This window comes from Lepus europaeus, chromosome 3 (assembly GCF_033115175.1).
Source record: "Lepus europaeus isolate LE1 chromosome 3, mLepTim1.pri, whole genome shotgun sequence".
Classification (NCBI taxonomy): Eukaryota; Metazoa; Chordata; class Mammalia; order Lagomorpha; family Leporidae; genus Lepus; species Lepus europaeus.
In genome coordinates, this window is record NC_084829.1 from 168,549,811 (window position 1) to 168,563,135 (window position 13,325).

The 13,325-nt window shown below is 52.7% G+C and overlaps 1 protein-coding gene across 1 annotated transcript in view; it reads right to left on the bottom strand.

The window, feature by feature from the left end:
- WDR27 (WD repeat domain 27) overlaps positions 1 to 13,325 on the bottom strand; it is a 200,860-nt gene that overhangs the window by 111,364 nt on the left and 76,171 nt on the right. Inside the window, exons 18-20 of the mRNA XM_062187037.1 lie at positions 9,198 to 9,319; positions 7,999 to 8,132; positions 2,153 to 2,250 (exon numbers count right to left, since the gene is read on the bottom strand). Coding sequence (XP_062043021.1) covers positions 2,153 to 2,250; positions 7,999 to 8,132; positions 9,198 to 9,319 — 354 coding nt within the window. The remainder of the gene's footprint in view (positions 1 to 2,152; positions 2,251 to 7,998; positions 8,133 to 9,197; positions 9,320 to 13,325) is intronic.

The window sequence follows — 13,325 nt, forward strand, 5'->3', positions numbered from 1 at the left end:
TAGCTTTTTTTAAATTTTATTTTATTTATTTAAGAGGTAGAGTTACAGACAGTGAGAGACAGAGAGACAGAGAGAGAGAGAGAGAGAGAGAAAGGTCTTACATCCACTGGTTCACTCCCCAACTGGCCACAATGGAGCTGCACCAATCCAAAGCCAGAAGCCACGAGCTTCTTCCAGGTCTCCCACGTGGGCACAGGGGCCCAAGTACTTGGGCCATCTTCTACTGCTTTCCCAGGCCATAGCAGAGAGCTGGATGGGAAGAGAAGCAGCTGGGACTAGAACCAGTATCCATATGGGATGCCAGTGCCGCAGGTGGAGGATTAACCCACTGTGCCACAGCACCCGCCCCAACACACTTTCAACATTAGGAGACTCACAGAGGATCAAAGATTTCCCAAGCTCCCAGCAGTCCTGATCTGAACACAGCTCCTCCCCATCCAACTCCAGGAGAGCAGGGGCTGCTAAGGAAGACAGGAGACTGTGCAGGTGCACACGGGGTGGCAGAGACCCAGAGTTCACTGTCAGATACGTGGTGTTTGGGACACCAAACTGCAGCTGAATGTTAGGTACGGGGCTAGGAAACAGTGTGAGCCCAGATGAGGGCAGACCAAACAAATGAGTGACCACGCGCACAGCCCACAGCGTGGGTGACGCCAGCCAGAGCAGGCCATGCACACAGCCCACAGCGTGGCCTGTGGTCGGTGTACAAAGACACCACCAAACTGATGCTTAGCCCTGAATGCCACTGTCCGAGCTCTGAGGAAAGTTCTGTCCTGTGCTGATAGCAATGGACGTGAGAGGAATCCCACGGGCACACGTCTGATGTGGTTTTGCAGACACTCACTACAAAAGTCACACATTTCAAACTCAGATACACTCGACACTTTCAGTCATCCTGGAAGTTTAGCTATGAAGCCCTTCAACAGAATTCAGCTGAGACTAGGGTTGGCATTTGGTGCCTCATGGGACACCCATGTCCCACACTGGGGCGCCTGGGTTCCAGGCCCAGCCCCACTCCTGACTCCAGCTCCCTGCAACGCAGACCTCGGGAGGCAGTGGACAGTAGCTCAAGTCGTTGGGTCCCTGCCACCCACACAGGGGACCCAGATGGAGACGATGGCTTCAGCCTGGCCCAGCTCTGGCTGCTGTGGGCATTGAGGGAGTGAACCAGTGGATGGAGGACTTCTCTGTATCCCTGCCTTCCAAACAAACAAATAAATAAAAAATTGAAACAAAGAATTTAAATTAGACCTGTCTTGGAATAAATTAAAAATTTATAAAGTAAATTCTTAGACTGAGAGTTTTACTGCTAAATAAATTAAAATCAATGCTTTTTAATGAAAAGAAATGTTAGCCACAAAAACTCAAAAATTAAAGTTTTGGCCTGAATGTCATATGCCACTGGACGGGAAAGGCTGCTTTGCCAGTCCAGTCCTCCACCTCGGATGGGGAGACTGCCGAAGGGGCGAGGGCTGCCTTCGGTGTGGGGGACGGCGTATTCAGGACACCCAGGCATCACCATCTCCCATCCAGTGAGGCAGACAGGAGCGCCGGTCGGCTCACCCTGCCGATCGGCATGAGCTCCATGCACCCAGGTTTGTCTCTCCGAGGCATTTCCCACACTACCAGGAAACCAGCACGGGTACACCCGAGCCCGTGGGGGCGAGCATCACGGGGCAGTGGCTAAGCCACAGTGTGGACACCTGCGTTTCACCCTGGATGCTGTTTGACGGCATCCAGCCTCCTAACGTATCCTAGGAAGCAGCGCGTGACGACTCACGTACCTGGGTTCCTGACACCGAGTCAGGAAGCTCCCGGCTCCTGGCTCCTGGCTCCAGCCTGGCCCAGCCCTCGCTGCCATGGGCATTTGGGGAGTGAACCAGTAGGCAGAAGATCTCTCTGTCTCTCTCTCCCTCGCGCCCTCCCTCTCTCTCTTCTGCCCTCCCACTCTTCCTCCCTCCTCACCCCTTCCTCTGCCTTTCAGATTAAAACAAACATTTTTTCAAAATCGTGCAAACGACCACGAACTCTGTGAGAAGAGGTATGAGCTCCCGTGCCCAGCCCGGCCTGGGCCCCCTGGGCGCTCAGCGCAAGCCTTCACGTGGGAAGAACGCTCAGCACGTGACTCCCAGAGGATCTAGGGAAAGGATACGGGAGTGGAAGCCGTTCACTGCTGACAGACTGGTCAGGTCCGCGCCGCTGGCCACAGAGAGCCTGTGCACCGGCTTGAACGAGCTCCTGGGTTTGTATCTGGAGGAAACACAAAGACGCTCACTGTGCTTCCCTCTCACTACCGCCAAACGCTGCGCTGAGAGGACTGGGGACGCTCTGCGACGCTACGTCATCAACTACACGCTGAGAGGAAGCACGAAGCGCGCACCTTCACTTGCCTTAGGGGAACACGTTAGTTTTCCATTGGGAAACTCGAGTATTTCTTTAGGAAAATTTCATAAAAATAATATAATTTTATAAAGCCAGAAATAACATTCCTATCCCTGAGAAAGAAAATCTGTCTCCAAGTGTGAAAACAACTACGCACAGGTAAGCAGCCACGCAGCTGGTGACAAAGCACCTGCATGTCCACGCAAGCCTAAATGCCCCTCAGTTTCCAAAGGGCAGCAAAGCTGAGAGCCGGTTCCCTAAGGCACAGCCTGCACTGCTAGCTGCCACCCGCGTAGGAAACAGACCGAGCAGCCGTGGCCGGACGCAGTGTGGTCTGGAGGGGCACAGCTGTGTGTGGATGAGGAACACAGGCGTGGGAGAAGGGGCAGGCCCGCCCGCGGGAGAGGCCAGGCCCGCAGACCTTGGTGCCAGCCCAGAAGGGGCGGAGTGAGGACTCGGGGTGCAAGGTGGAGAGGACTCTTCTGGGTGACATCAGGGCCTGAGGAACCCAAGACAGCTGAGATGGCAGGGGCCACAAGGCCGTCATCAGCGTCACGGCTTCCCTGGGGGATGCTCCATGGGTTGAGGGGCTTCAGAGGGTGACCCAGTGTCCAGACGGGCTTCGGGGAGGGATGGCACAAGAAGACAGAGAGGACCGGCGCCACAGCTCACTTGGCTAATCCTCCGCCTGAGGCGCTGGCACCCCGGTTCTAGTCCCGGTTGCTCCTCTTCCAGTCCAGCTCTCTGCTTTGGCCTGGGAAGGCAGTGGAGGATGGCCCAAGTGCTTGGGCCCTGCACCCACATGGGAGACCAGGAGGAAGCACCTGGCTCCTGGCTTCAGATCAGCGCAGTGTGCCAGCCGCAGCAGCCATTGGGGGGTGAACCAACGGCAAAAGGAAGACCTTTCTCTCTGTCTCTCTCTCTCTCTCACTGTCTAACTCTGCCTGTCAAAATAAAATAAAATAAAATAAAAAGAAGACGGAGAAACAAACCGAAGCCAGGTCTCGAGGAGCACCAGAAGGAAACACCCAGGCTGAGGACAATGGCAAACGCCTGAGAGCTCACAAAATGTACTCAGTCTGGAGAAAGAGGGCCTCCCGGACGTTGGGGTGGGGCAGCACTGCGCCGCCCGGGAGGCCCGCAGCAGGTGCACAGGCCGCACGCGGCCATTCCCACAGGTCTCCATCAACAGGATCAGCCCCACCTTGGAGGACCCATGTTTTCTGACCTGGGCTGCAGTTCTTGATCCTCTACTCCATGCTTGGGCCCAGCTGGCCAGGTGACTCCCAGACCAGGAAGCGTCACCCACCCCGCGGGCAGCGTTCAGCCCGAGCTGGGACTGCGGTGGCGATCACTCACGCCAACGAGTGCCACACACACCCCACCCCCACAGAGGGCAGTGCCCCCGCCTGAGGTGCAGACTGGGACACCGTGCCCGGGGCACAGGGCGGCTGCCTGCTGGGAACTGCCTCAGGCCACGCCCCCTGCTCTGATTGGGTCCCTCATGACCACAGTCGAGGAGAGCTGTGATCCCTTGGCCAATCCAGCTCATTTGACGATTGTACATCAGAATGAAATCAGTGTTCTAAAATGACATCTGTTCTCATAACTGTAGTGTACTGTGTACGAGTAAAATGGAGAAAATGTACATCTTCTTACATCACCTTAACATTCTGCTGAATATGTTATATTCCTCCAGGTATTCTTCATACAAAATTAGATTCACACTAAAGCAGATCATCTCCCATTTAAAACACATCAAAAGACAACATTTAGTGTTTGTACTGAATTTCACAATCTGAATACATCACCACCTGATCACGTCCGAGCCCTGACACAAAGGATGTGCAATCCCTATCTTTCCCAGGTCCGTGATAGTTTCCTCCAGGTAAGTGTCTCAAGGAAGAACCGGGTGAGAGATGGGCGTGTTCCTGGCACCGTCTCCCACGGGGCCAACAGCCTCTGAGGCTTAGCTGCACAGCCGGACACCTCGCTTTGATCCTCACCAGCACGGCTTCCTCCCTTCGTGAAAGGCGGCCATCAGAAGGAAGGAGCATGTGTGTCACCGTGGGCTTCTCCTTGCCTCCTTTCACAGCCAGAACTGATAGATACCCTGCATTCCTACCGGGACAGAACACTCCTTTGTCGTCCCAAGCTTTCAGCCAGCTTCCCATCGAGCAGCGCACACTTTATTACTGGTTGGCAGAGGGTCTGGTCACTGTAGATGACATCTGTCATTCATAAATGTGTCAAAACTATAATTACATTCATGTAATGTTTAATTATTTATGGTCATTTTTGATACAATGGAACTGTTTCTTCTTCATCTTTAAAAAAATCAATATGTGGTCAAACACATCCCGGTCTTCCTGGAGGGTTACACACTTCAGCAGGCACTTAGGACACTTGCCAAACTCCAGCGAACTGTCATGGACTGAACAGCCCAAATAAAGCAGCTATAAAGTGAGTTTATTCACAGCAAAATCCACAGGATTAAAAAGAATAGGAGGCAAAAGCAAGAAAAAGAGAAGTTTTAAATCTTAGAAACAAAGGGATTTCTGCCAACTGATAAGGAAAACCTGAGAACTCAGTAAATACATGAAACTTCCCCTCCCAAAGATCAGAACAAAACGACGCTCAGGACGACGGATGACGTAAGGCTCTCCCCCAGCAGGAGGTCGTGGCCCTGGGGCCCCTCCTCCTCCCTGGGAAACTGTCTCCACCTGAACCGCCCCCACAAACGGGGGCTCCCTCTGAGGACCCAGCAGGGACAGGTGAAGGCGGGGGTTCCAGGCCAGCCCACCTCTCAAGTAAGGGGATTTCCAGCTGCTTTTTTTAAAAAAATAAAGATTTATTGATTTGAAAATCAGAGTTACAGACGAAAAGGGAGAGAGGCTAGAAAAAGAGTGCGATATTGATCTTCCATCCTCTGGTTCACTCCCCACATGGATGCAATAGCCAGGGCTGGGTCAAGCCAGAGCCAGGAGCTTCATCTGGGTCTCCCATGTGCATAGCAGGTGTCCAAGCACTTGAGCCATCTCCTGCTGCTTTCACAGGTGCATTAGCAGGGAGCTGGATCAGAAGTGGAGCAGCCACATGGGATGCCAGCATCGCTGGTGGCGGCTTAACCCACTGTGCCACAGCACAGGCCTGACCTACAGCTCTCTGCAGAAAAACTGCAATGGGCTTAGCCAAGCCATGGGAAGCCCACTCTCCTGGCCAAAGGCTGGCCTAAGAATGGGCACAGAGTCCACCCAGGGCACATGAGCCGTGAAATGAGCTGTGGCAAGAGAAACCTCACCCCCTGGATGACAGGAAAGAGACAGATTCTGCCACAGTCTCCTTGTTCATTTTTCACTTTGTTGCCTGGGCTGTTGGGGTCACATCCACGAAATCCAAAAGCCAGTCCAAGGTTTTCCCCACATGCACTCACGGTTGTATAACCTCAGGTCTCACTCATTTTCAGCTCACTTTGTGTCCGTTTCATTCTTTTGTGTGTTGGCACCCGCTGAGGAGACAGCCCTCTCCCTGCGGTGTGTTCCCGGCTCCCGGGTGGAAGATGGGAGGCTGGCTATGCACGCATTTATCTCTGTTCACCGGTTTATGTTTCTCTTACTGCTGGGACCACACTGTTGTGACTGCTGTAGTTTTGTGATTATAATCTGAAGTCACCAAATGTGACACCTGCAACTTTGGTTTTCTTCCTCAAAACCGCTTTGCCTATTTGGAGTCAGGATTATTTTTAATTTCTAGAAGAAATGGAATTTTGATTGGGATCACATGGAATCAAGGGTTTGCTTCAGATAGCATTGACATTTTAACATATTAAGTCTTTCAATCCATGAACATGGGCTTTCTTACCATTTGTGTCTTATTTAATTTCTTCCATTAATGTTCTGTAGCTTCCAGTATGGAAGGTTTTTTTTGTTTTTTTTTTTTGTTGTTTTTTTGTTTTTTTGTTTTTTTACTTCCTTGGTCAACTTGGTCAACTTTATTCTTAGGTATTTTATTGTAAATAAGATTGTTTTCTAATTTCCTTGTAAGATAGCCTGTTATTATATAGAGATGTAACTGATTTTTCTGTTTCATCCTACCACTGTACAAAGTTTGCTTTCTAGTACCAACAATTCTACATCAGACAAAAAGCTTAAGCCAGCGCCGCAGCTCACTTGGCTAATCCTCCGCCTGCAGTGCCAGCACCCTGGGTTCTAGTCCCGGTTGGGGTGCCGGATTCTGTCCCGGTTGCTCCTCTTCCAGTCCAGCTCTCTGCTGTGGCCCAGGAAGGCAGTGGAGGATGGCCCAAGTGCTTGGGCCCTGCACCCCATGGGAGACCAGGAGGAAGCACCTGGCTCCTGGCTTTGGATCGGCGCAGCGCCGGCCATAGTGGCCATTTGGGGGGTTAACCTACAGAAGGAAGATCTTTCTCTCTTTCTCTCTCACTGTCTAACTCTGCCTGTCAAAAAAAAAAAAAAAAAAGATTCCAGACAGCAGAGGAAACAACTAGCAGAATGAAGAGCTAGCCTGCAGAATGTGGAGAACATCTGTAAACCATATTCTGATAAGGGTTTACCTCCACAATACATAAGGAAGTCATACAACCCAGTAGCAAAAAAATTCAACAATCAGATTAAAAATAGGCTATAGGCCTGAACACATGTTAAGCCAGAGGGGACAAACTCTCTTTCTGTATTTGTCTTTCAAATAAATTAATAAAAATGTTTTTAAAAATTCTCCCTAAAATTATAAAAAAAAATTTCTCTAAAAATTTTGAAAACAAAGACAGTAAAATGCTGTCATTTGTCCAAGCTAAGCCTGTTAGGTAGGAAGTCATAAATGAGCTTCTGTGTGTGTGACAAGGCCCAAGGAATCGAGGTCTACAACAGTTCAGCATCCGCATCTCCAAGTCATCCCAACAGCCGTCAGGTGCAGCCCAGCATCTGCACTTCAAAGTCCTGCCCGGACCCTGATGACCTCCAGGGGCCCTGCCCCTTCTACCTGATAACCACCCTTCCTCTAAGGCGGGACGATGCCAGCCAGGCTTCCCCTGTCTGGTAACTCCAGGGGGAAACTCAGAAGGGATTTTTTCGTATTTACGTCCAACAAGTCCTTTGTTCCAGGAGGAGAAGAAGGAGAGAGGGAGGGAAGGCAAGACCCACCCCCTTAAAAGCCCCAGCCTAAATGTGAACTGCGCACGCTCTCTCAGGCTCTGTCTGGAGGGGCGCCCATCCGTTCTTACGGATGTCCCTACCCTAGTAAACCTTGCTATGCGGCTCTCCCCTGCTCTCTGTCTCACGCCTGAATTCTTTCATGCACGAAGACAAGGACCTTTGCTGTGTGTATTTTTCCACATATGTGTGCATCTGGACAATTTCACAGTTTTAATTTCTACTCTAAGTAGCAGTCCTCCCGCACGTCACCACCTCAGTGTCACAGAGCTGAGCTCCCTCAGGTTCCCACGCCCCAACCCCCTACGTCACACAAAGGCCACCAAACCCAGAGTCCTAAGAGAGCAGGACACAGATAGGCCAGGCCATCCAGCTCTGGCGGGAGTCTGGTCCCTGCGAGGTCCCCAGCAGGATGCTGGACGCGCCGCTCATCCGAGGGAGGGGCTCCTACCGTTTCAGCTCATCCCTGCAGGTGTCCAGGTGATACTGCAGTAGCCGCACATCAGGGCCAGAAGACAGCAACAAGAAGGCGTCCACGAAGTAGAACTGCGCAGAGTGCACAGGCCTGGGAAACACATCTTTTCCCTGCAAAGTAAACCAGCGACCGCGGCGGTGAAGGTTAACGGACAGGCACTGGTAAGCCCGGAACCCTGTCCTCCGAGCCCCGAGAATCCATTCACCCTAAGCACACGCACTTTGTTAGGGCAGATCTATACCTTCCTTCTGCTTCCTGATGGCTTCTAGAAGGTGTGGTAGGACAGAAGTTTTACTATAACTGTTCTGTCAATCCTAGCCATTTAAAACCTTTCAAAGAAAACTGAAACTAAGCAATGAACATGGTAAGCAGCAAGGATTCTATTACGGCTGGAATTTAAAACCTGTTTCAAAACATAGTTCTACAGTTCTGACTTTCAAAACCGACACTGTGCACACAGCGGACAGTATCAGCAACTCCAAAACCCACCGCCCCCTGCACACCCTGGAGCGGCCGTGAGACCCTCCACCCTCACGGAGCCCCTGGCTTCACGCCCTCTGTCTAGAGCTCGTCCTCCAGCCAGGCCCCTACAGAACAAACGCTGAGCACATCTGAAATTTCACCACTTTGTACGTTGTGTCTTTCACAATTAATCATCCCATAATTTCACAAATCAAAGCCGCTTCTTACGAACACCTCTTCCTGTCTTGATGCCAGACTACTGCCGTCTTCCTGTCTCTCCTTCTCCATCCTACTTCCGAATGACCACCCATCAGTTCATCAAAACTAGTCATTTTTCTCCCAAAATATTCATGCAGTATCCCTTTGGCCATAACCATTACCTCTGCTATGAAGTCACTCTAAATTAACATTTAAAATTAACCAAGTATTACAGCATTAATCATTTTGCTGTCTGCTGACCATAACGCACATTAGGACATGTAACTGCATGTGTCCACACATGCATGTAGCATGTAGCAAGTGTGCGTGTGTACATGTGTGCACATTATGTGGGTGAATAACATGGGCACACATTTAAGAAAACATCTAATCAATAATTTCATTGCACTGAAGCAAGCTCCTGATCGGTGTCCATTTCCAAATCTCCCTTTAAAAAAAAACATCCCCTTGAGAGGACCCTCTGCAGGACAGCTGTGGGTGGGAGGCCTCATTACCAGCAGTAACAGGAGCTCCGCCCTGCGGCGGGACCACACCCGCAGGGCCCCATCCTGGGCCACAGACAGCAGCCACTTCTGGTCATGGCTCCAGCAGATGGTGCTCACGGCTGCATCGTGACCTGAGGGCACAGGGACAAGGAAGAGCAAACAGGATTACCTGTGTCCCCCTCGCACAGCACGCCTGCAACTGCAGGTCCCGAGGGACAAACAAGGCACACGGGGGATCCCCAGCCACAGTGACGCCACGCGGAACCAAGTTCGGGGCCAGACTCCATTGCTAAAAGAGATTCCCCTAGTCGTCGTATTTCTTAAAGTAAGAAGTTCAAAACTAAATGTGCATCTGTGAGTGTTTCACAAAAATTATAAACTGTAGAATTATAAAACACAGTACAGAAGTCTGTGGATTGATTAGTGTTTTAAAACCACAATTCTTTTGGGGCCAGCACTGTGGCGTAGCAGGTAAAGCTGCTGCCTGCAGTGCTGGCATCCCATATGGGTGATGGATCACGCCCCAGCTGCTCCCTTCTGATCCAGCTCTCTGCTGTGGCCTGGGAAAGCAGTGGAAGATGACCCAAGTCCTTGGGCCCCTGCACCCGCGTGGGAAACCCAGGGGAGGCTCCTGGCTCCTGGCTTCGGATTGGCACAGCTCTCGCTATTGAGGCCAATTGGGGAGTGAACCAGAGGATGGAAGACCTCTCTCTCTCTCTCTCTCTCTGCTTCTGCCACTCTGTGTAACTCTGACTTTCAAATAAATAATAATAATAAAGTAACTATGATTCTTTTAACATCAAAGGAAAAAGTCAAAAGGCTTTATTGAACACATGTAGGATCTAATCATTCCTTGAGATTTTAACATTTTTATCTGCACTTAAAATGCTAATTATCTTTTTTAAAAAAGAATTATTTATTTGAAAGTCAGAGTTACAGAGACAGGGGAGAGGCAGAGAGATCTTCCAACTACAGGTTTCACTCCTCAGGTCACAACAGCCAGAGCACAGCCAGTCCAAAACCAGGAACCAGGACCTTCATCTGGGTCCCAAGTGGGTGACAGGGCCCCAAGCACTCGGGTCACCTTCCCAGGTCATTAGCAGGGAGCTGGATCGGAAGTGGAGCAGCTGGAACCCAAGCCGGTGCCCATATGGGACGCTGGTGTCACAGACAATGGCTTAATCTGCCACGCCATATCACCGACCCCTGGAACAGCCGTTCTGACTGCCGACACCGGGTGCTGGCGAGCTCCTTAGCAATAAAGGCCCTGAACTGGGAGATGCAGGCCTGGGAGATGCCGCTGTACGGCTGACAGCTGGGGCTTATTCCCCGTGCCTACAGAGCTTGCCGCCCAGCCTCTCACTCCCATGCCAGCCTGGCCGGGTCCGGACTCCTGCCTGCCATGCCTGCTGCTGTGGGCCGGGGACATGCTGCCTCCTGGGCCTCCGACCACACACCTGCTTTCTGAGCCCACCTGGCCCTGGAGCCTCAGACATGCCTCAAGCCTGGGGGGCCACTCAAATATGACAGTGCCCCCAACTGCCAGCCCTGTGTCCCTAGGCTGTCACCGCCTGCTCTGAGTGTCCCCAGGCTGTCACTGTCTGTTCTGAGTGTCCCCAGGCTGCCAGCCCCTGTGTCCCCAGGCTGTTCTAAGAACTGTGCCCTGCACGAGAGACACAGGAGAGATGAGTGAGGCAGACAAGGGGCCGCTGGGCTCTGCACAGAGGCCACGAGAGACAGGCTGGTGGGGAAGACGATGCCCCAACAACCAGCAATCAAGACTTGCTGAGCAATCACATTCTGCCTCCTGCACCAAGGACAAGTGACCTGAGTCACCACTGCTCTGGGAAAACGCTGGTCACCCAGGACCTCCCCAGGGAGGGCGGCCACTGGCATGTCGGTCTTGGTGTATGCAGCACACACAGTAATTTAAAGATGAGAAAAAGAATCACACGGGTCAGAAAGCCAAGAAGCAAAAGTGGAAAGGCACAGAAATAAGTCTGTAACTCTGTAACATGAACCCAGGAAACCTTAGAGCCAAAACGTACCGAGCGACAGCCGTCTGGAACAGCTCTGCTGCCCCCTGGTGTAGAGTGTGCGCAGTTTCAGCAGCCGTGCTGAGGCCAAGCCAGCCAGGCTCCAGCCTTCACCCCTGCCCCTGGTGGCAGAAGTTCTGGGGCCAGGGCTTGTAGGCGTCGGTAGCAAATGGCACCTGCAACACTCTACGAGTAGTGTTTAAGCCTGGACTCCATGCCACCGTGAAAACTCTAAAAGATCTACCCCGGCGGCCCCAGGAGGCCCACTCCTGGCTGGGACACCAACACCGCTGGCTCACCGAGGGCAGGAGGAGGGTGCGATTCCACCACCCGTGTCCTTCTCGCCACAAAGACCATGCACTGCCCAAGACTGTCCGCATGTCTCCTGGGCCTCTGTCCACCAGCTCACAAAAGCTGTGTGGCAAGCACAAGCCCCGCCCCTCACAGGAATGGCAGAGGGATGCCCTCCAACACACTCCAGGAGCCACGGGACACCATGGGCCTGCCTGTCGCTGCTCCTGGGATTGGCCGAAAGCAGCCCCCTTCCTCTTCCAGGCTCAGGCCCAGACACGTGACTCCAGGGTGCTGTGGCCTCGGGGACACGGCAGGGGGGTCCCCACACGGCCAGAGGGCCCTCTGGAGCCCTCAGGCTTCTGCCTCCCCAGCAGTGGGTGGCGGGGACACAGCCAGGCCCCTTCCCCTCTCCTCAGGCTCGTCACAGGGGTCAACACATCTCCCCAGAACCAGACAGCGGCTCCCACTCTGATGACGCTTGATGACTGCCTCCCAGTGGTAAGGAGCTGAGCCAGCGTCCTCCTGCAAGACCCGGGGTCCACGTGTCAGGAAACGATTCAGCACAAGGGACACAAACTGCCCACAGCAGACGGAGCGCATGGCCCACAGCAGACGGAGCACATGGCCCACAGCAGACGGAGCGCACGCAAGGCTTCTCCACTATGGGAGACCTCAGAGGGCAGAAAACGACCTGGCAGAGCTCGGAGCACAGCCCCCGATCTGCAGCGGGATCTTCACCAAGTCGGTCTTGGGGGACTCTCAGCTGATCCTGGCCCCTCCAGCAGGACTGTGCCAGCTGCCCCTGCATGAGGGTTGGAGCTCACGCCCCCAGCCACCCTGGAACTCCACGGCAGCTTTTGACAGAAGACAATCTAGACTCTGAAGCACCAACACTAAACTCCTGTTCTGAATTAGTTACGGTCAATATCAGTGACTTTATTTTTAAAAAAATTATTTATTTATTTATTTGAAAGGCAGAGATACAGGGAGAAGGAGAGAGAGACAGAGACAACGAGATACTCCATCCACTGATTCACTCCCCAAATGGCCACAACGGCCGAGGCTGGACTGAGCTGAGGCCCGGAGCCAGGAGCTTCTTCCAGGTCTCCCACATGAATGACAGGGGCCTAAGCACTGCCTTTCTCAGGCCATTAGCAGGGAGCTGGATCAGAATTGGAGCAGCCAGGACTTGAACCAGCATCCATGTGCAGGCAAAGGCTTAACTTTCTACACAACAGCGCCAGCCACTATCACTGGTTTTCAAACAGTAGCACTACCTGGCCGTGACCTCAGAGGCCCCACGTTCTCCCAGGAGAGAATTCCAACTCAGTCACCTGACTTGTCTTGGATTAGGATGGAAATAAATTTCCTGGGTGAGTGCTGAGGCCCAAACTGTATTTTCAGTTAAAATTCGTGACTATCCGACAGCTAGACACACAGAGACTGGGCCCGTGTGACAGGATGGGGTGCCATCTCCCCAGCAGGAATGCTGCACGTTGTTCCAAGACAAGTCTCAGTGTCCACTGCACTCTCTTAACTCATGGGAAAGCCTCTGTCCAACAATGAAAACCTAGAGGAATGCCCAGGGTCAGCGGTTCAGCCGCAGATGTGCATCGGGAGGCTCCCCGACACCTGCGGCTCTCCTCACAGCAGGCAGAGTCAATCGGGCTCCATCCACACTCACAAAGGGCCTCCCTGGAGTCGCCGGGGCACCCGGTGACACCAGAGGCATAGGCAGAAAGCACCAGACCCGACTTGGGCGGGGACACAGAGGTGGCAGCACCTTCCTGCTTCCAGGTGTGGCCCC